This window comes from Ascaphus truei, unplaced genomic scaffold, assembly GCF_040206685.1.
Source record: "Ascaphus truei isolate aAscTru1 unplaced genomic scaffold, aAscTru1.hap1 HAP1_SCAFFOLD_472, whole genome shotgun sequence".
Classification (NCBI taxonomy): Eukaryota; Metazoa; Chordata; class Amphibia; order Anura; family Ascaphidae; genus Ascaphus; species Ascaphus truei.
The window spans coordinates 154,829-178,980 of NW_027456803.1; the positions used below are offsets into that span (position 1 = coordinate 154,829).

Sequence of the window (24,152 nt, forward strand, 5' to 3'; positions counted from 1 at the left end):
CTTCTAGACTATTATGAGTATTAGTTTGATGAGTTTGATAACTTAAACAGTTGGGAGTGTTGTCCTTGTAATCTTTATGCAGTTGTATACAAGTGTTACTTGCATTGCAGAACTATGTGCTGTTGCTGAGTGCTACTTATGCTGCCACTTCTTCTTGCACTCCATCCTGATCATCTCACTACACCTCTTTTCACCAACATATTTCTTTCCCAACCCTTCTTCTTTGCTGCCACCAGTGTTATTCAGAATCACTGCCCTCCCCATAGACATACTGTAACTTAATCACATGCACATTGGTTAATAATAAATCTTTATTACAGTATATTGTAGCCCATATTTGCCCAGCTGCAGTACTGGAAAGGAAAGGGTGCACATAATGTAATATTATTATGGACACAACGTGCCTTATCTGATATGCTGATGAAGCTGCTTCTCTGTGTTAGTGCTCCATTCATTTAGAAAGGGCGGCACTGACACAGACAAACAGCCTCACAGCATATTTTGAGAGTAAGAAATATGTCAGTGTTTCCCAATGACATGTTCCCTGGTGTTCAGCTCAGGCCTGAGCAGGATAATGTAACACTTGGGAATGAATATACAGCCCAGAAGTCCTGCACTGGAAGCCAGGATAGCGAATATCTCCACAGCCACCGTGTTTCTGCCCTTGGTGCTCAGGTACGCTGGGAGGAAGGAGACCCAAACACTGCAGAACACCAGCATGCTGAAAGTGATCAGCTGGGCCTCATTGAAACTGGCAGGTAGCTTCCTAACTAGGAAAGCAACAATGAAGCTTAACACGGACAAGAATCCCATGTAACCAATCACAATGTAGAATGCAGTGTCAGACCCTTCGTTGCATTGTAATATCATCTTCCCAGTGTCAGATTGTGTGTCGTAGTCTGGGAATGGGGGAGAGTGAACCAGCCACACCATGCATATCACAACCTCCCCCATTGAGCAGAGAAGGACCAGGCAGATGGTTACTCTGCTCCCCACCCATTTCTTTATTTTGCTTCCAGGCTTTGTGGCATTGAAGGCGATGACAACAGTGACGGATTTTGCCAGAACAGAAGAGACTGACACTGTAAAAATAATCCCAAAGGCAGCTTGTCTGAGCAGGCAGGTCACCTTCACAGGACGTCCGATGAATAACAAGGAACAGAGGAAGGACAACATGAGGGAGAGGAGGAGGATGTAGCTGAGGTTTCGGTTATTGGCTTTAATTAGAGGTGTCTTATGATTGTTTATGAAGATTCCCAGCACTGAAGAAGTGATTATGCAGAATATAATGGAAAGAGAAGTTAAAGAACCTCCTAGGGGATCCTCATGTGAAAGAAACTCTATAGTTCTTTGGATACACATGCCTCTCTTCTCATTGGACCACTGATCTTCAGGGCACTTCACACAATTTTCAGCATCTGCAGAAAATCAACATTAACATTTTTATACAGTAAACTGTGTACACAATGCTTTGTAGTAAAATAATATACACAATACACTAAGGTCACCTTTACCTGTAATTTCACCCACAAACTCCCCCATAATATTGTTCTAAAGAACGCTACTACAGACAGCAAAGTTGGTTCATGTTCCTCTACGGCTTCCAATGTCTCTTGAGTAACTAGCTTCACTGCCGCTTTTGCCATTGATTTCCTTCTGATAATGCATCTAAATGGCTCAGTGCATTAGTTTACATACATAGGGGGCTATGCACTAAGCTTCGTTAAGTTGTTTTAAGAGCGCAAAGTGCTCTTAGAACGTGATGTTCCGCCGAACACGATGCACTAAACCACGCAAACAGGCACTTTGCGCTCTTAAACTGACTTTTCCTGGAAATCCAACTTTGCTTGTACGATAACCTTTTTGCGTTCAATTCTGCCCTTCTCTGGGATTCACTAAGCTACGCAAAGTTATCGTACGCGAAAGTTACGTTCAAAAAAGATCGCCAGCTCAAGGCAGGTGATAAAAAAGCTGGACTTTGAAAAATGTCTATGTTTACATTTTTGAGTGCGCAACACCCACACAACAGGCCGGCGGATGTCCCCGGCTGATCTCGCGTGAATCCATAAGGGAATAATACATTATTATGACAATATTTGGGGGGCATTTGTGGCTTGGTATTGCTGTTGTTTTTTTTTTATTTCAATTTCTTATGTGGATGTGATTGTTTGTTTTTTCCTGCTTAATGGTAATAAAATGTTTGCGATTGGTGTTCGTTTGTAATTAATGTTGTATTATGTTAGCTAATGCATTTTATGGTTATTTCAGATATTGTTTGAATTGATTTCTTTGTCTTTTAATGTTTACATTCATTAATTTTGTAGTAATTCATTGGTTTGATTGGTTAGTGTTACTATTCATTTTGAGTTGGTTTAGGAATTAATTGGTTTCATTGGTTAATGGTTTAATTAATTCATTGTTGATGTTGTTACTGCTTGTATTCATTGGATTAGCTGGCTACTGTTTTTATTTACTTTATTTAGGTATGCTAATGCAGTGTTTAATAAAGGGCAAATAATCTATTATCCATATCTGGATAATAGTTATTTTGCACATTATTGTACTGAATGTGTTAGGGCGGAGGGAGGGGGGATGGGGGGGTCGTGTTTTGATGTTTGTTAAATCTTTTTTTAATATACATGTTTTTCATAGTGTAGATGTGCAGGGGGTCTCCGGAGCTGAACCGCATTGGTTTCAGGTCCGAGGACCCCCTACTTCAGGAGATACAGGCCCCGTAATGGGGTGCCGGTATCCCCTGCACTTTCAAGCATCCGCGTCACGTGACCGGGACATTGAAATTCTGCAGGGGATACCGGCACCCCATAATGAGGCCTGTATCTCCTGAAGTAGGGAGTCCTCGACCTGAAACTATATCCCGTAATAAAGTAAGGCGCATCGGTACTTTCAGTGGACTTAGTTTGCCTGGAATACCTCCTATCCATACTGATCAAGGAATCCCTGTCAGTGTTAAGGGCTGCTTCATAGGCCTTGTCTAGATCCTCATTAGCGTTGCCCCTAGACAAAAATCTTCCCCTCATTTCATCTGTCTTCTGAACAAAGTCCTCCAGAGAGGAACAATTCCTGCGTAAACACAGGAACTGGCCCTATGGGATACCCTTGAACAGAGGGGGGGAATGGCAACTCTTTGCATGTAACAATTTGTTTCTGGCATTATCTTTCCTAAATATGTCAGATTGTACTTTTTTCTCATTATCCACATAAAGGTTTAGATCAAGAAACTGTATGCCATGCATATGGTAATTATGCGTAAATCTGAGGTTAAGTTTATTATCTGCCAGATAGTCAAAGAATTTGAAAAGCTCATTCTCCCCACCACTCCAGACCATAAGCAGGTCATCAATATATCGCTTGTAAAATGCTATATTGTGCCTGAATGGCTTTGTATCTCCAAACACGTGTTTGGAGATAAAACTGTTGATCGAAAAGAAAATAATTATGTGTGAGTGAAAAACGGATGCTATCAAGTAAAAATGCAATGTGTGCTGGAGAAAGTGAAGAATGAGCATCGAGAAAAAACTCAACTGCAGTGAGGCCGTGATCATGATTGATGTTGTCATAGAAGGAAGCTACATCCAGGGTGACCCAGATGTAGGATGTGTGCCAACTAAAATGTGCAAGCAGTGATAAAACGTGTTTGGTGTCAATGATAAGTGAAGGTAAATTGTGTACTAAAGGTTGAAGGAAGTGATCAATATATTGTGAGAGGTGTTCACCCAGGGAACCAATGCTGGAAATAATGGGTCTACCTGGGGGTGCAAAGAGTGTTTTGTGAATTTTAGGATGGGGATGAAAAATGGGAGTGATAGGATCTGGAGTGATGAGGAAATCTCACTCAGAGGGTGTGAGAACTTGTAGAATCTCACCTTCCTCCATCAACCCTGCAAATTCCTTGCGGAAACGGGAAGTGGGATCAGCGTCTAGGGTGACATAGGCCTCTGGGTCTCCAAGTTGCCTTCGTGCCTCCAGGACATAATAGTCTCTATCTAAGACCACCGTTGCGCCCCCTTTGTCGACTTTTTTGATTAAGATAAGATCATTATCTGATAGTGACTTAATTGTTGCCCTCTGGTCAAGAGTCAAATTGTCTTTATGAGATCAATGAAAACTAGACTATCTCCTATGTCCCTGGCTAGGAGTGACAGATCTCTTTCTACCGCTTTTTGAAAGGTGTCTATGAACTGCCCTTTCATATAAGTGGGATAAAAAATTGATTTCCTCTTGAAACCTGAGTTGATGCTCCCCAGGAATTCCATGGGGTCATCAGTCACAGTGTTGTTTTCATTGTAGAGATCTGTCAAATCCTGACGGTAACAAAGGTCTTGAAACCCTAAGGGAATAGAAGTATTAGAGATAACATCAAACACTGGTAGTAAAGCATCCCCAAAATTAGAAGGATCCCTATTCTCAACCTTGGTGGAAAAAAAACGTTTGAGTTAGTTTGCGTATACTGCTGCGGCAGCTTTTATTCTAACAAATCACCGTTTTTTACCTGGCTTGTTCCTGGAATGCGACACTCTTCACCTGGCGCATGCCGCGTTCATTTTGCGTTCCCAGCCACAGGTCATGCCCGGCTGACGCGCGGTTGATGGGTTTATTGATAATGGTTTAGATTTAATAGGCTGCAGTGCTTCGCGTGTCCGCAAGATGGCAGATATTCATGAATTGTAATGCGCATGCGCTTCAGTAATGTGTCGGCTTGCAGGTGTTTCGTTTAAAAAAGATACTGTACCACAGTGTGCCATTGTACTGTAACTTGGCCTTGAGACTGAAGGAAGAGTTTGCAAAAATGTATCAATTTAGGCTTTTCATATTAAAGAAAGACAAAGACCAGTTTCGGTTACAGTATTCTCCAGAGACCCGCCCGCCATGAGTGTTCAAGTGCAGCCCGCTTTCCAAAAACCCGACAGAAGTTACGCGTATTTGATATGGGTCGCGATTAAGGCAACAGAAGATAAGATGGCAACAGTTGTTCAAATTTATCAGTATTTTATCGAAAACTATGACTTTTACAAATTTTCGCCAACTCCTCATACGTGGAAGCGTGCAGTAAGGAAAAGGTTATGTAGCAATCCCTGTTTTCATCTTATTGAGCCACAATTTGTTGGAGGGTATTGGTGTGTATCACCGGATTTTTCCGGTATCTATGATCATGAAGGCGGCAAAAGGCAAAGGGTCATGTTAAAACCAACTAAGAAGCGACAGTCGCTGCCAAGCAATGCACCAGCACCGTCTTCCAATGATGGTCCCGCCATGAGTGACAACCCTGAGGCTGAGCCTGAGGCTGAGCCGTATTTTGCGTGCTGTTTTGATGAAGCTTGCATGTACCTAAGCGATTTCCAGCCTCACCAGCTGACTACAGGTGGACTAGTCCCGCAGCAAACTATCGACGTGGATGATCAAGAAAGCTGGACTGGCAGTGGACCGGCACCAGCTGAATGGGAAATACTATGGTGAGTATTGTTGCCGTATTATTTTCTGTGTTTTTTTTTATTTTGACAATACTGTATAAATATCGGTGCGATTCCAAAGTCAAGCGATTCTCCTGTAAGCAATATCATTGGCTGAGCGGCTTCTACAGTACTGTACTGCAGATACTGAACAATTGGTGGAGTGCTAGGCGCATGCGCATGTGAACAGGAGAAAATTATTGGTGGGGCTGGCTGGGTACTTCTATAGGGGGCTGACCATTACTGTACATTAAAACTTTTCTTTTTGTTTTTCCTCAGAAAAGAAAAGGCTAATGGGGGGATTTCGATGGATAATATCGCGTTGTGTGACAATGCCTGCACATTGCTGAATCGGATTTAAAACCCCACGTCTACAGTTTTTTCCCCTGGTTCCGGCCGTACAGTATACTGTGTAAAAGACCCGAAAAAATAAAACTATGCATTTATTCTACATGTACAGAATAATTTACATTACATCTACAGTATACAGTGCCAGGTTCCTAACATCTATGGGCAAAATGAATGTTATTTCTAGGTGCGCTAGAACAGAAGTTCCCACGCCATTTGGCCGTGAACTTGACCGAGGCCCTAGTTCCCAAGCCAAATGCGCGATTACCCTGACTCCGTTCTGTTGTCATGAGAGGGTCGCTATTTGCCATGCAATCCTGCATGAACTAGGACTACATGGTGACCGAATCTGAGCCCTCTAGGTTGAACAGAACCGGAGTTATGGGTTCCAGGTTTCTGCTCATTCTGACTTAGCCGTTTCAAAGCAGCCTGGCTTTCTCCGCCATTACAGTCAATGATAGGACCCTCCTCGCCGGCGTGACCCTTTCTCGCCACCATTACTGGTCGGACCCTGTTGTGGTGAAGTGAGGGCGTTCCTAACATGTAGGGGCAAAAAGAATTTTATCTCTAGGTGCCCTAGAACAGAAGTTCCCATGCCAATTGCCCTAGTTCCCACCCCAATTGCCCTAGTTCCCACGCCAATTGCGCGATCAGGCAGTAAAAAAACAGTGCAGCAAGCCTCGACATTCTAGAAACACTGTCTTTTGTTATACAGTACTATCAAAGGAGCAAATGAAAACAATGCACAGTACAGTACAGTAAGACAAATCAACATGTTCTTTTATTGGTGCTGTCAGTTCAAAAACATTTATTTACAAATACAATGTTAAATTTTATTTCTAGGTGCCCTAGAACAGAAGTTCCCACGCCAATTGACCTAGTTCCCACTCCAATTGCGCGATCATTGCTCTTTTTTGACAATGTTGCCGATCTTGCGGCTTTGCGGTCTGGCAGTAAAAAAATAGTGCAGTAAGCCTCGACATTTGTTACACTTTCAAAGGAGCAAATGGAAACAATGTAAGACATATCAACATGTCCTTTTATTGGTGGAGTCAGTACAAAAACATTTATTTACAAATACTGTACAATGTTGAAACATTTTAAGTGCACAGCAATTCAAAAAATCGACAGTACAGTCCTAGAGGGCAGAAAACAGGGCAGGTTTTCAGGGCAACCTTGAAAACCGTGCCTGTTTTCGGCCCCCAGGGACTGGAGTCGTGCATGTCCTGTGTAAAAAAACACACAACAACATTTCCTTTGTTTAAGTACAGCAGGTACAGTAGGGCAAAACATGTACAGTACAATACAGTTCACCACAACAGTATGGTCTCACATAAAGTCCTCCACATTGTCCATCCATGGCCGATTCCATGCATGGCGCAAAACGCCATTAATGCAGTCCCGAACGCCTTTAATTACAGGATCTGTAATTGGATAAAAGTGCCGCATTTCATCCACAAAATGTTTCCTTAAATTGACAGGAAGCGCCTTTTTGACGCGATTCCCATTGTAGTTCACTTTGAAGGCCCACTCGCAGTACAACGAGTAGGGAACATGGTGCTTAAAAATGAACAAGGCATACTTGTGGGGTGCACCAGCACTCTTCACCCTATACGTCTCCCTGAGCTTCGGTGGCAGATCGCACAGGGTGATGTCAGGCACCGTATCGATGCGAGCGGGTGTAGGTCTTTTGGGAGCGGGTGTGCTTGAGGCGACGGGCGATGGTAGGTTGTCTGGGAGGAAGCTTTCCTCCGGTTGTGGTCGCCGTGTTGTCTCCTGGCGTGGTCTTGACGGGGTTATCATGTCCTCCTCAATGGCATACATGTACACTACATCTTCTGGTGGAGAGGGTGCGCTTGGTGATGGAAGGGGGTCGAAGGTCCCATTCATCACATCCATGTCACCCCCCTGCTCCAGCATTGGGGAAACAGGGGCATTAGCACCGAGCAAATAATGTATGCCCGCTATGTCAGCCTCTATCTTCTCCATCCATCGATCCATCTGTTGATCCATTTGTAGCATCCGTTGCTCCACATTTAACATGGTCTCCAGAAGCAGATCTATCTTTGCCAGCACAATAGAATTCCCGGGGAGATCCACACTTATCCCATTCAGCATCCGGTCTAATGAGCTGCTTCTTGTGCATGGCGTCTGGACATCTGGGGGGATGGGTGCAACGGAGGATGAGATGGGGGTTCCATGGACAGAAGCGGCATCGACATCAAGGAAGAGTGGAGGAGGTTACCTGTGGATACCCGGTAGAGGAGAAGCGGCAGCGTCGTCGAAGAGGGATGGAGAAAGTGACCTTTGGATTTCTGGGCGAGAAGCAGAGTCGTCCAAGAGCAAAGGAGACAGTGACCCGTGGATTTCAGAGGCGGCGGCATCGTCGGATGGAACTGGAGAAGATGGGGGTGGAGAAGACGGGCTGAAGATTTCCGGGACAGCTACAGCAGAGTCGTTGAAGCATATGTGAGGAAGTGGTCTGCGGGTTCGATGGGTTGGCTCCCATTCATTTTGCGTCGAGAGTACATAACCGTATATCTTCTTCACATAATGAGGCTTACGTCTAAGAAAACCCTTAGCCTTTGGGGTCAGCAGAAGGTTTTCTTTATTGGCCTTAGCCTGTCGCTTTGGCGTGGAAACGGCAACCGCCTTTCGCTTTTTCAGCTTGACAGGCACGGCAGAGGCGAGAGGGTTCCTGTGTCCATAGAGTCGGGGTTGCTCCATGGAAGCAGGTGGCACAATGCAGTATCTGGACAAGGGCAAGTTCAGACAAAGATCATTGAGTGGTGGGCTACAGTATGCAAAGTGTGTAACATTTTATGCATGGCGACCAGGTACAGGTGTTGAAAGTGGGCGCACTCTAATGTGAGTCATTACCGTATAAATACACCATCCATTTTGTGTATTAACTGCACATAGAATACACATCGACTAAACATCGAATATACATTCTTGTGTTTGTATTTCTTTCTACTCGCAGCAATGCCTGTTAAAAAGATTTCGAAGGATCTCAGCATGCGAATTAAGGAGATGTACACGAGCGGACAACGAATTGCTGCTATCCAACGCTGGTTAGATACTTCTGGCATCATTGTGCCAGCAACCACCGTGTGCTATCATGCATACGGAAAAAACAGAGACCGCAAAAGGGCACCAAGGGTAACTAACGCGTAAGTATATTTATAAAACTTAACAAAAAAATATATAGAAAACTGTACGTACTGTACTGTACTGTTCATACAGTACAGTACATCCACAGAACAGTTCTGTATCTAATACTGTTTTTATTTCTGTTGATTTATATTATAACAGTACAGTTATATATATTTTGTATATTTATATTTATAGTACAACAGTATACATTTTTTGTATTTTTAGATTTATCGTACAACGGTATAAATAGGATGTATATTTATATTTATATTACAACAGTATATATATTTTGTATATTTATATTTATATTACAACAGTATATATATTTTGTATATTTATAGTACAACAGTATACATTTTTTGTATATTTATATTTATCGTACAACGGTATATATAGGATGTATATTTATATTTATATTACAACAGTATATATATTTTGTATATTTATATTTATATTACAACAGTATATATATTTTGTATATTTATATTTATATTACAACAGTATACATATTTTGTATATTTATATTTATATTACAACAGTATACATTTTTTGTATATTTATATTCATCGTACAACATTATATTTATATACATTTTATATTGCTGTATATTAATAAAACAATATATTTTCTTTACATTGTAGGGAGACAACTCTTCTGGTGGACAAAATAAGTGAGGAGAATGATGAGAGGAGTGCATTAAGGGTTAAAAACACTCTGCAGGAAAAGCACAATCTGACTGTATCTGAGAGCAGCATAAAGAAGATGAGACGCAGCATTGGATGGAAATATGGACGTGTGAGGTTAGTAGTGGACAGTACAGGAGCTAAAAGTGTTGTTTAGCAAACTGTACTGTACTGCACTGTGCCGCTAAATTTTTTTATTCCTTGTCATTACAGAGCATACCCCATGATAAGGGACGCAAACAAAATCAAAAGAGTGGTCAAGGCCCAGGCATGGATCGACAGTGGGGAGACTTTCCAGGATTGCATCTTCACTGATGAGTCTACTGTGTCGCTGGAGAGATTTGCAAGCTTTGCATTCCACAAAAAAGGCCGCATATCTTTGAAGCCGCGGCCAAAACACCCTGTGAAGCTGCATGTGTGGGGTGCCATCTCTAGGCGTGGACTGGGTTGCATTGTCATCTTTGAAGGTAAAATTTATCAAATATAATGTCGCCTAATGCACTGTACTTTACTAGTGTTGCCTTACTGTATGCACTGTACTGTACTATTGTGCAGTTTTTTGAGCACTTTTCTTTTCTTGCTATAGGAATCATGAATAAAGCTTTCTTCCAAGACAACATTGTGCCCAAGATAGTGCAATACATCACACGCGAGTTCCCCAATGGTCACCGCTTCTACCAAGACAACGATCCGAAGCACACCGCGTCAACGGCGCATATCCTTGAGCGCGGCATCAACTGGGTGAAGACACCAGCGGTGTAAGTGCAGTAAACCGTGTCCCATTTTTGTTCCCCACTGTTTTTAGCTCTTAAACCAATTGTCCTTTTTTCCAATGACAGATCGCCAGACTTCAATCCGATCGAAATTGTCTGGCATCAGCTGAAGGACCATATCCGGAAAGTGGCGAAACCCTCCAAAAAGGACGAGTTGTTGAAAGGCATAATGAGTTTTTGGAACGATGTACTCACCGTGGAACGCTGCAATAAATATATAGACCATATTGCCACTGTGTTGCCCATTGTCATCACGCGTAATGGGCAAGCATCAGGAAAGTAGTACTGTGCTGTAGTATTGTAAGTACAGTATGATACAGGGAAGTATGGCACAGATTTTTTCTTTCCAGATAGTCAGAGTAATGAAATTGAATGAGTGACCTCGCTCAAAACTCTTATACCAGTGAGTGGCGTAGGTCGCGTGCTGCCAGGGATAAGACCATAGACAGAAAGGGATATGTGTGTGAAGAACACACGACAAAAGATCCCCATTAAGGCGCACCGCAGGCCTGAGTTGAATTAAATCCTGGTCCTATGGTGCGCTAGACATACAACATAAATATTTTTCTTTTAATCCTAATAAAATGTTTAAAAACCCAGAAGCTCTTAGTTTCTCCAGTGTAACATGAAATCAAGTCCAATCAAATAAAGTCAAATACGGCAGAAAGAGTGTCTGTGACTCTTCTTATATTCCCCTCTTGCTAGTTGTATTGCCTCTTAGGAAATTCCTGGGTGAGGTATTAATATACCTTTATAGACACCTTATGTTGATAAGAGGCGATACATCAATGGCTAAGTTTGTATATAAATATACCTGCTATATCCCTCTGCTATAACATGAAAGTTCAGAGTGGATATATGTGGTATCTAGCATGGGGTGGGAACTGAGATAGTGTTAAATACGCTGCTATTGCTGTTGTGTTAAGGTATGGTCATATCTAATGATGGAATAAGTGTAGACATATATACGCCCAGATATAATTAATTTATTCTTAATGGCATATGTATACACGTTGCATAGTGAATAACGTAAGGCCAGTATGATGATACAGATGTATGGACCATAATGTTCAAAACCAAAAGAACAACTCAGAGTACCACTGCATCCCATACCATATATATGAGGGCTTTTTGTCTAATATCAGTTATGACTAAATATACATTTGAATGTAGCTTTATCCAGTGCATTCAGGATTGTCCCTATGTCTACTGCTAATTCCAAGTGTTTATCATGGTGATATAGTTGCTAGATGTACTAACTGATTTATGACCATGTGAGCAGCTGATGTCAAATAGTGGCCCAATGTATCCAAAGTGCCCATGTATTAATACACATATAGTTGTTACATCATTAAGGCAGTGTCTTTATTAGTACATATAATACTTAGACTAATCAAGCAAGTATGGTAGATTAGTAGAGTGGTTGTATGTTAAGGCGATATATCTTCTGCTGATGCGTGCGATATTGATCACATGATTGTAGTCGCCGCTGGTTCCAAAACCAGTACTTATGTAGAGTCCGCACTACACCTGAATAGTAGGGCTAGGGCGGACAGTACTAATGTAATTCGCCGGTCTGATAGTCACTTAAACTGGCGGTATGCCAACTGTATAGACGCGTGACCTTGGTCACGTGGTAGCAGCCGTCTGCAAGACCGCGCCGCTGGTATAGAGATCAGTGCTCGTACAGCATCAGCGTATCGTGCCTATTTGACAGTATTACATGATAGGAGACTAGGACAGCTTTGGGTGAAGCAACGTAACATTAAAAAACATTAAAAAATTTACGTTGCTTCACCCACGATACGATACGCTGATGCTGTACGTGAACTGATCTCTATACCAGCGGTTTGTGTCCAGTCTAATCTGTTTGTACAGTAAAATGTACAGTTTATAAACAGCAGTAATGATGTACACAAAACCTCTCCTCTCTCAATGAACTACTGTTCTGTAGACAGAATGAGGAAAAGATAAAGACGGAAAAAATAATATTACTATACAGTATATACAGTATACAGTATATATATTATACAGTACATTACAGTATATATTATTAAATAATATTCTTATAAATGTGCATTATTCATGTTTCCCCATGTTTTACAAATGTTTTCTAAATGGTTATCCAATTTCCATCTGGCAAAAGAACTTAATAAAGACTGCATTATGTATTATTCATGATTATTTTTATATTTGTATGTTTTGGGTCCTGACAAAATAAAATACATATTTATTCACTTTCCTGCTAATCATAATCATTGACAACAACCACCCCCCCCCCCGACAGTATAAGAATGAATGACAAAACAACATGAATCAGTTAATGGTTTTTTTACTCTCAATTCTCACAATGCTGGGCACATCAGATTTACATTTCAAATTCGAGAGGGGATTTTCCAAAGCGTTACCGTAAACAAAGCCTCTAAGGGTTGGGGGGGGGGGGGGGCATGGTGTGATTACATGCAGGCGCACTGAGGCTTTGAAGCTCGGCTATGGACGGATTAAGAACACAATGGCAATATTCAGAAGATTAACGACTCTGTCGAGAGAGGGGGTTGGTAGGGTAGGGTGACTCATGCGCTGTAAGCAGCAAGCTCCCATCTCTAAAAGGATTAGAGTACACGCAGGCGCAGTCAGCCGATTGACGCTTGGCTAGGGACGGATTAAAAACACAATGACTACAGTAACTGCAGAAAATGAATGACTCTGGAGGTGTGTGGCTAAAATAGTTAACAGTACTGTAATTTCAAAAGGCAGTTCATCATAATAATTTGATGAATAAACCCCCAAATACAACCCCCAAATACAGTACATAAAAAGCAAGTCACTTTAACTCCCTGTGCCTCAGGCACCAAAAACAAACAGTAGATTTTATATATATATATATATATATTTAATTAATATTCATATAAATGTCCATTTTTCATGTATCTCCATGTTTTACAAATGTTTTGTAAATGATTCTCCGATTTCAATCTGCCAGAAGAATTTAATAAAGGCTGCAGTATGTATTATTCATGATTATTTTTATCTTTGTATTTTTTTTTTTCCCTGATGAAATATAATAAATATTTATTCACATTCCTGGTTATCGTAATCATTGACAACAACCACACCCCCCCCGACAGTATAAGAATGAATGACAAAACAACATGAATCAGTTAATGTTTTTTTTACTCTCAATTCTCACAATGCTGTGCACATCAGATTTACATTTCAAATTCGAGAGAGGATTTTCCAAAGCGTTACCGTAAACAAAGCCTCTAAGGGTTGGGGGGGGGATGGTGTGATTACACGCAGGCGCACTGAGGGCTTTGTAGCTTGGCTATGGACGGATTAAGAACACAATGGCAATATTCAGAAGATTAACGACTCTGTGGAGAGAGGGGATTGGTAGGGTAGGGTGACTCATGCGCTGTAAGCAGCAAGCTCCCATCTCTAAAAGGATTTCTCTAAAAGGATTAGAGTACACGCAGGCGCAGTCAGCCGATTGACACTTGGCTAGGGACGGATTAAAAACACAATGACTACAGTAACTGCAGAAAATGAGCAAAGCGTTGTTATGTGTTTTTTTACACAGGACATGCACGACTCCAGTCCCTGAGGGCCGCAAACAGGCACGGTTTTCAAGGTTGCCCTGAAAACCTGCCCTGTTTGCTGCCCTCTAGGACTGTACTGGTGCAATTTCAACCCGCTCAGACCCACAGAACGGATTATTTTAAATTATATTTATATATTTATATATTTATATTTTAAAGATATTAAAGAATGTACTGTATTGTATTTAAAACATGTGACTGTAAACCATACTGACTGACAAATGTTTTCACACATGTACTGTAGCAGTAAACCCTACACCTGTTGATGTTTTGAATTGCTGTGCACTTAAAATGTTTCAACATTGTACAGTATTTGTAAATAAATGTTTTTGTACTGACTCCACCAATAAAAGGACATGTTGATTTGTCTTCCATTGTTTCCATTTGCTCCTTTGACAGTGTAACAAATGTCGAGGCTTCCTGCACTGTTTTTTTACTGCCGGACCGCAAAGCCACAAGATCGTCAACATTGTCAAAAAAGAGCAATGATCGCGCAATTGGCGTGGGAACTAGGGCAATTGGCGTGGGAACTTCTGTTCTAGGGCACCTAGAAACAAAATTCATTTTGCCTATAGATGTTAGGAAACCCCTCACTTGACCCCAAAAGGGTCCGACCAGTAATGGCAACGAGAAAGGGTCACGCCGGTGAGGAGGGTCCTATCATTGACCGTAATGGCGGAGAAAGCCGCGCTGCTTTGAAACAGCTATGTCAGAATGAGCAGAAATCTGGAACCATAACTCCGGTTCTGTTCAACCTAGAGGGCTCAGATTCGGTCACCATGTAGTCCTAGTTCAGGCAGGATTGCATGGCAAATAGCGACCCTCTCGTGGCAACAGAACGGAGTCAGGGTAATCGCGCAATTGGCGTGGGAACTAGGGCCTCGGTCAAGTTCACGGCCAATTGGTGTGGGAACTTCTGTTCTAGGGCACCTAGAAATAAAATTCATTTTGCCCATAGATGTTAGGAACCCTCTCACTTGACCCCAACAGGGTCCGACCAGTAATGGCAACGAGAAAGGGTCACGCCGGCGAGGAGGGCCCTATCATTGACCGTAATGGCGGAGAAAGCCGTTTCAAACCAGCGCGGCTAAGTCAGAATGAGCTGAAGGTATTAGACTTCAAAGACAACAGCTCGCAAATGCCCCCATGAGTTTTTACACGGCATTGCAGTATTGCAGACAGCGAGAATAAAATGCTTAAATCACGGGCGCGAAAATAACGCAATTCCCTCCGGGCGAAAACGACACAAAACCGCACATAACCGGGATAATCTGAAATTCGCGGAGCTAGCCGAGTTAGAATAAAGGGTGTCGCCACTGTAAATCTATAAACGTCAACCATGGTAAAAAAGAGGTTAAAATGCCTATTGGGTGCAAATGATAGTCCAAGATGTAAGACGGACAACTCCGCCTTTGTGAATTCGTGTTTGGAAATGTTAATCACATTACTACTCCCAATGTCTACGTTTTCAATCTCTTTGATGCCATCCCGCTGTGGGTTCTTTCTCTTGCCTCTTCTTGTCTTTCCTCATTTTTTGAGGACTTGTGACTGTCCGTTCTACTGGAGTGAGTCATCACACTAGGTATGATGTTTTCTTCCCCAGATGATGTATAAAATTCACTCTCGGAAAAAGAGAAAGAAACTGCATGCGGTGTTTGATCACTATCTTTAGTTGTTTTGAGAATAGACTTATTACCCCCGGAATCTTTATTAGATTTCTTAGGTTTGCTAGGTTTTCCTCTGTTCTTGAATGTCAATTTTTGCCAGATGTAAATCTGTTGAGATTCATAATCGGCTTTATATCGCTCAAATTTAATCTGTTTAGTGATCATTATGATCTTCTCTTGCTTGTTGAGCTTGCTCGCTACTTTGGAATCTAATTCCTTAAAGTTTTTCATATGAGCAAAGACCTGTAATTTCTTTTGTAATTCTGTCACTTGTTTAGCTACACATTTGTTTTCTTGTGATTTACTGTATGATGAATGATAGGGTCCATTAATTTAAATGAACATTCATCAAGAATGAGGCACCATTGTCACTCAAAGTCCCCTTTATCAAACCCAAAGGAAGGTGTCTTGGTGAGGCGCAAGCCCCTTGGTATGCGTTTGACTCTGTTGTAGTTCTCCATAGTAATAATGTCCCACCATATTCTCTGACGGTGTAACAAACATTTCTCCAACCGAGCAAAATGCATCTTAAGATCTGCTGTATCTTCACATAATATCTCATTGGTATTGTTAAAAATTGCTTCATCCATACAGTATGTAACCAGGTGGAAGTGTTGCAGCAGCTAAAAATGGAGTCTGAAATGTGAGAAATCAGTGTGCTTATAGAAGCACAGTCTTGTGTTCAAATTCAATTGCCATCCGGTAGAAAGCACATGAAATGAACTGTGTCCACCAAGCTGCTGACAGGGTGAGTGCAATAGAAACAGAGATGCTGTCTTGCGCTCAAGTGAGCAGTTCCAGCACTCGTGAGTGTCAATATAGCCTGATCCCTTTAACAACACCTACTGTACTCTATCCAAGGAGCTTTGTTATAGAACGGCACAGGGATATAACCTGACTATTTAGGGGAGAGAGATGGAGAGAGCAAGACTCTTCTTTGCTAAATATGTTATATTTATCTCCTCTCCAGCAAACCTACAGTATATTGCATGGGCGCATTGTCACCTTTAGGTAAGAGATAAACGGTACTTAAAAAGAGTCATGTTTCTTTAAAGATGACGTGAGGCCATGCTAAATTCACATGACATTAAGCCTATGCTAATGAGATATAAATGGTTGTTATTTTTGCATATAATTAGCTTTTTGGTTATGCATTAACATCAGAGAATATAATGTCCTTTAATGATTACTATAACATCCCGTTATTTGCATTGAGTTAATGGAGGTTTGTGACTCAGGATCCAGGTTTTTTTTAGTACCTCTCACCTGTCTCACCTACAGATGTAGCCAGACCTAATCTTCCCACTGACACTGAACAGACGCGGAACTGACCGCGGCATCCCCTGGCAGTGGGACATCTCTCCATGGGAGAAGTCAGTCTAAAGAACAGACCCCCACTGGCTGCCATGACCCATTGTTCGGGTCTTTATCAGCAAAGCCCTTGAACATTTTTGTATGGTTTATTTTTCTTACATTTCCTACTAATACTATGTAGATTAGTTCTGCATTGCTCTCAAAAGCTTATATTCAAAATATATTATAATGTCAATTAAAAAAGTGTCATCTTCTAGTAAGATACTGTACAGTGCTCACACATTTTTGTACAATTACTGTCGCTGTTGTAGTAAAATCACTAGCTATAAATGTACACAGGATATCGTTTCTGAATAATGTATTATTGTTGCAGTTTTCCATGATCCCAAAATGTAATAGTATACAGTATATTTGATGTAGGTTGTGATGCCTTTAAGTGGACCAGCATTATAGTTTTTAATAGAGGAAATCATAGTGTACAGAGTTGTAATTGTAGTGTAATTAAAGAAAGGAATCACAGCCTACATAAAATCTGTGTTTCTCCAGAAAAAATACAAATACTAGAACATTGAATGAAAGACGCAGCATGAAAAGAATCCTTCTCATACTGTATGTAATATATTTCTCAATGTATGAGGCTGTCACTTGCACTGACCTGTTGTGTTAGAGATCTCTCCTTCTGAACATCGCACACAGACATAGCAGCAGGCGGGCTGTCCCTGCTGAGAAGCTTTCCTGTATCCAGGAGAACAGCTCTCACTGCACGCTGACCGAGGAGTCTGGCCGAAACTTTCCTAAGAGAGGAACAAAATAACAGTTTTATATACAGGAATTCTTACATATATTTAATGCGGTGATGTCTACTTGTATTTACTTTTTATATTGGAGGATTTAATAAAATGAACGTACTGTATGCATGTTGTGACGGGGAAGGGGTAACCAGGCCATTAATAAAGGTATTTGGCCCGGCTGGGTGCCCTTAAGCCATATTGGGGAATTGTGAGTGCCAGCTCTTTGACCCAATCATGGCATGTAACTGCATGTATAATGAAGATATGGTGTATTTTTACTGTTCCAGGAGTGCTAACCAGCGGAGATGTGCAGGGCATGAGTTTCAGGGGGGATTTTACAGTATAGTAAAATTTTGTCAGGGTGTGATTGGGTAGAAGGGGGCAAGAGTTGCGGGTTACCCCGAAACATGTACTCAGGAATCCCCTCAGATTCCGGAGGACATGAGCAAAACAGACCACAGGATAAAATCCTCTCTAGAAAGCAGATTTCCACTCACCGACAAATCCCCCTGCTTCAGCACAAACCAGGACAGTAAAACCAGGCAGGGAACTGAATTACATTAAAGGTTCTCGGCATATGCCCAAACCCCAGAACCCAATGGGGGTTCCATACATCTCTCACCAGGTATAAGGTGAAGAGAGTTATAGGGGTTTAAGTTAAAGTGTAGAATGTCAGCTCTGCTACTCAATGATGGCTGTAATACTGTAATTGTAGGGGACGGTCTGTGTGTCTCCCACCAGGGCTAAGGGGGTGAGAATCACATCATACTTCAATGGTATGGGTTATTGTATGTATGTATGTATGTATGTATGTCTTTATTTATATAGCGCTATTAATGTACATAGCGCTTCACAGTAGGAATACATGTGGTAATCGAATAAATAACAGATAATATAAATAACAGATCATGGGAAAAAGTGCTTTAGACATAAACATAACATTAAGGAAGAGGAGTCCCTGCCCCAAGGAGCTTAATATCTAATTGGTAGGTAGGGAGAACGTACAGAGACAGTAGGAGGTAGTTCTGGTAAGTGCATCTGCAGGGGGCCAAGCTTTATGTATCATGTGTTCAGAATGTTCACAGTGCTATTCGTATGCTTCTTTAAGCAAGTGTGTCTTAAGGTGAGTCTTAAAGGTGGATAGAGAGGGTGCTAGTCGGCTACTGAGGGGAAGGGCATTCCAGAGGTGTGGGGCAGTCAGTGAAAAAGGTTGAAGGCGGGAGAGGGCTTTAGATAAAAAGGGGGTAGAAAGAAGACATCCTTGAGCAGAACGCAAGAGTCGGGATGGTGCATAGCGAGAAATTAGGGCTGAGATGTAAGGAGGGGCAGAAGAGTGTAAAGCTTTAAAAGTGAGGAGAAGAATGGAGTGTGAGATGCGGGATTTGATTGGAAGCCAGGAGAGGGATTTCAGGAGGGGAGATGCTGAGACAGATCTAGGAAAGAGTAGAGTGATTCTGGCAGCAGCATTTAGGATAGATTGTAGGGGAGACAGGTGAGAGGCAGGAAGGCCGGACAGCAGGAGGTTACAGTAATCAAGACGGGAGAGAATGAGGGCCTGAGTCAGAGTTTTAGCAGTCGAGCAACAGAGGAAAGGGCGTATCTTTGTTATATTGCGGAGGAAAAGCGACAATTTTTAGAAATGTTTTGAATGTGAGGGGCGAATGTGAGAGAGGAGTCGAGTGTGACCCCTAGGCAGCGTGCTTGGGCTACTGGGTGAATGATTGTAGTTCCAACAGTAATTTGGAAGGAGGTAGTAGGGCCAGGTTTGGGAGGAAGTATGAGGAGCTCTGTTTTAGCCATGTTGAGTTTAAGGCGACGGAGGGCCATCCAGGATGATATAGCAGAGAGACATTCAGAAACTTTGGTCTGTATAGCAGGTGTAAGGTCATGTGTTGAATAGTATATCTGTGTGTCGTCAGCATAGAGGTGATATTTAAATCCAAAAGATGTTATTAGGTCACCTAGAGAGAGTGTGTACAGAGAAAAAGAGAAGAGGTCCCAGGACAGAGCCCTGGGGTACCCCCACAGAGAGCTCAATAGAGGAGGAGGAGGTGTTAGCAGAAGAGACACTGAAAGTACGATGGGAGAGGTAGGATGAGATCCAGGATAGAGCTTTGTTCCGAATACCAAGAGTATGGAGAATGTGAAGGAGAAGAGGGTGATCCACAGTATCAAATGCTGCAGAGAGGTCGAGTAATATGAGAAGAGTGTAGTTACCTCTGTCTTTGGCAGCATGGAGGTCGGCAGTTATTTTAGTGAGGGCTGTTTCTGTGGAGTGAGCAGCGCGGAAGCCAGATTGTAGAGGGTCTAGGAGAGAATAGGTGTTGAGAAAATGGAGCAAGCGAGAGAATACAAGACGTTCAAGGAGTTTAGAGGCAAAAGGCAGGAGGGAGACAGGTCGATAGTTAGAAAGACAGGTAGGGTCAAGCTTGCTGTTTTTGAGTAATGGTATGACTGTTGCATGTTTGAAGGAGGATGGAAAGGTTCCAGAGCAGAGGGAGGAGTTAAAAATGTGTGTGAGCGTAGGGATTATAGTAGGAGCAAGAGGTTTTAGGAGATGGGAGGGAATGGTGTCGAGAGGGCAAGTGGTAGAGGGAGAAGAGGCGATCAACAGCGACACATCCTCCTCTGAGACAGTGGAAAAAGAGTCAAGGAAGGCAGGAGAAGAGTTAGGAAGAGGTGTAGGATGGGAAGAAGAAACAGAGGGGATGTTCTGACGTATGGATTCCACCTTTTCCTTAAAATAGTCAGCAAAGTCCTGAGCGGAGATGGAGGAAGGAGAGGCAGCAGAGGGTGGTTTGAGTAGAGTATCAAAGACAGAGAACAGTCGGCGTGGGTTAGACTTGTGCATGTTGATTAGTGCAGAAAAGTAGGCTTGTTTAGCTTGCGAGAGGGGAAAGTTGAAACAGGATAGCATAAATTTGTAGTGAAGGAAGTCTGCGAGAGTGTGAGACTTCCTCCAGAGGCGTTCAGAGGAATGAGTGGAGGAACGCAGCATGCGTGTGTGGGAATTTATCCAGGGTCTAGGGTTAGAAGGGCGAGTGTGGCAGAGAGAAATTGGGCATGTAGATCAAGAGAGGAGGACAAGACAGAGTTGTAGTTCCTGACCAGGTTGTCGGGGTCTGTAGCAGAGCTGAGAGAGGAGAGGGAGGAGCGTAAAGTGGACTCAAAGTCAGGTAAGTGAATAGAGCGCAGGTTTCTGCAGAACCGTGGTGTAGATGGAGGTGGAGAAGGGGAGAAGCGAGATAGAGAGAATGAGATGAGATGATGGTCAGAGAGAGGAAAAGGAGAAATGGCGAAATCGGAGAGAGAAAAGTTCTTAGTGAAAACCAGGTCTAAGTAGTGGCCATCCTTGTGGGTGCTGGCTGCAGTCCACTGTTGAAGGCCAAAAGAAGAGGTTAGAGAAAGAAAGCGGGAAGCCCAAGGGAGAGAGGGGTCATCAATGTGGCAATTGAAGTCCCCAAGGAGAAGAACAGGGGAGTCTGAGGAGAGGAAGAAAGAGAGCCAGGATTCAAAGTGAGAGAGAAAGGCAGAAGGGGGGTGAGTAGAGGTAGGTGGGCGATAGATGACCGCCACATGAACAGGGAGAGGAGAGAAGATCTGGACAGTGTGAACCTCAAAGGAGGGAAAGGCAAGAGAGGGGGGAATTGGAAGAGTTCGGTAACGGAAGAGAGAGGAGAGCAGGAGCCCCACACCTCCACCCCTGCCATCAGGGCGCAGAGTGTGGGAGAAGGAAAGGCCACCGTAGGAGAGGTCAGCTTCCAGAGCAGAGTCAGACTGAGTGAGCCAGGTCTCAGTTATAGGAAAGAGAAGCAGGGAGTGAGAGAGAAAGAAGTCATGCACAGAGAGGAACTTGTTAGAGAGGGAGCGAGCATTCCAAAGGGCACAGGAGAAAGGGAGAGAGGAGGGAGGGTGGCAGGGGATGGGTATGAGGTTGGAGGGGTTAACACCAGGCGTAGAAGTTGCATGTGGAAGGCGAGGACGAGCGCAAGTTGAAATAAGACAGGGAACAGGATTGGGAGAGATATCCCCAGAAGCAAGGAGGAGAAGCATGGATAGAAAAAGGATGTGTTAGGATGATTTGTAGGGGTGTTTTTTATTGCAGGGGATATAGCTGTGTGGTGTCAGAGGGCGCAGGTAAGAAAGGAGTTCATATGAACTGAGAAGTGGTGAAGGAAGGAGAGATAGAGATATATGATTAGAGTTAGAGACATACTGAGGCTGGTAAAAAGAAGTGCATAATTTGAGAAGAAGTGAAGTCACAGCAAATATAAATGGTAAAGGCACCATCACAGCAGTAATGATGCAGTCTGGTATTGATGATATCCTCCTTTCCAGCGTAGTTCAAATGGGGGTGTCCACTTCTTCATCACTTCTTTTGAACTTCCTTTTAAATTCAGTTGTTCAGTAGTCATGCCACTTATAATGGGCCACTTGGATATGGGCTGCAAGCAGACTAGCTGTTCTGACTGGGTTTATATAGGCCTAAAAAGTCACCTGACAGTGTGGTTCTGTCTGCTTAATTAGCACATCTGAGGCACATTGTAACAAGGTTTTCCTGTATAAGGGGAAAAGAAAATATTATTTAACAATTTTATATTTTTATTCCAGTACTGTTCAGAGGAAGGTATTTAGTATCGATAAAAATCCATATGCATAGGAAGCAGGGGAAGCTACTCCGCCTCTGTGCATCAAAGAATCAGCTTCAAAGGCCATCCAGGATGCAGGTGTTAAACATTTTGTAGCAGGGAGGAGAAAATGTAGAGAAGTTCAATAAGCCTTCCTGGCAAATGGCTTCTCGGTCCCGATTCACCAGAGCTGAGCTGGCAGGGAGTCTCACATGACAAGTGGGGGAAGATGGCGGTTCGCACATGCTCAGTTGCTATACTGAAGCTCTCTGCCAGGTTCTGTAAGAGACTGGCAAAACCTGATGATAGGTGGGTTATTTCGTTCCCATGCATTAGTTGGCTGCAGACTGTACAGAATGGGACTTGGAGGGTTTAAAAATCTGTGCAGCCCCTCATGTAACACTTCCATCTGAGTTCCATCATGTAATAGATTCACCTAAGGATTCCTGCAAGAAACATCTAAGCTTCCAGATTTTAAAAGTGTCATCACGAACGAAGCAGCACCATTCAGGCTCTTTTTGCGAGTAACTCCCACAACTGAGAAATTGCTCCTACAGACTTTGTTTTGCAACATTTCGTTTTGGGAACCATTATTTCATTTGACCCCATTCCAGTAAGTGTATTTTCGTAGTATTTTTTTAAATTGAGCTGTGTATGTTCATTGTTTGAATAAATTACAATTTATTTTATCTTTATGCTTTTCTTAGCCAAAGGATCCAGGTATTTTTGTGTTAAAAGCATTGGTCTCCCGTCACACATGTATTTACATGTGTTGACAGATTTACTGTCCCTGGATCCCCAGCATGAGAAGCCAAACATTGCAGTTTTACTGACCGATAAAAAAGGGCACAAACAGGTTTTATTTACAGTATGTGGATTTATGAGCAACTCAGCCTATGACATGTTGGGGCCTATTCTAGTAGCTTCGATGTTATTGCTGCCAACTCGAATGTTGTAGCATGGACCTACCTTACGTCTGACATTTGCGTTATCACAGTATTCAGAAAGAATTGCTGCCAGTCAGAAACCGTGAGTTAGGAAAATGCTAAACCGCTCAGGATAGCAGTGCCTTTATCTGTGTATGTTTCTACTTCTGCCCCTGTGATCTGCCTGCAGTCTATTAGAGCTGTATCTCCCTGCACAGCCCTTACAGGCGGTCTCTTTGAACAGAGGGAGCTGCATCACTCGTCACAGCCCTTACAGGTGATCACACTGTTTTTATTAACCAGTATTGAAGCAGGGTGTCTCCGGAGCTGAACCACATCCATTTCAGCCTCGGGGACCCCTTGCTTCCTGAGTTGCAGGCCCAGTTAAGGGCATGTCAATGTTATTTTTTTGTGTATTTCAAATACGGGCTATTAGCCATGTTTGGTTACTTGTGCCTTTGGTCATTTTTAATTGTGGTAATGGGTGTACGGTGGGAGGGGTTAGTTTCCCCGGGGTGGGTAAGCCTCCCGGGTGTGTATCGGGGGATGGGGGGTTAACTCCCTTAATTACTATAGTGGTTAGAAACCGTTAAGTTAATTAAGGGGTTACTGGCAAGTAGTTAGTATTTTTATTTTAATGTTGCTTTCCACGGAGGACGGTAAAGAGGGCAGCTATCATCCTGGCAGCCGTAAGTACAACTTTAATTTACTTTATTCTGGTGGGTAATTGTGACGATGACGCATTATCTTTGCCATCAATTAAAGGCAGGTTTCCCAGCAAGATAACCCCTGAGTCATC

At 42.6% G+C, this 24,152-nt stretch overlaps 1 protein-coding gene across 1 annotated transcript in view; it reads right to left on the bottom strand.

The window, feature by feature from the left end:
• Positions 1-519: 519 nt before the first annotated feature.
• Positions 520-24,152, bottom strand: part of LOC142484934 (vomeronasal type-2 receptor 26-like) — a 109,589-nt gene continuing 85,956 nt past the window's right edge. Inside the window, exons 6-7 of the mRNA XM_075584183.1 lie at positions 17,664-17,787; positions 520-1,418 (exon numbers count right to left, since the gene is read on the bottom strand). Coding sequence (XP_075440298.1) covers positions 520-1,418; positions 17,664-17,787 — 1,023 coding nt within the window. The remainder of the gene's footprint in view (positions 1,419-17,663; positions 17,788-24,152) is intronic.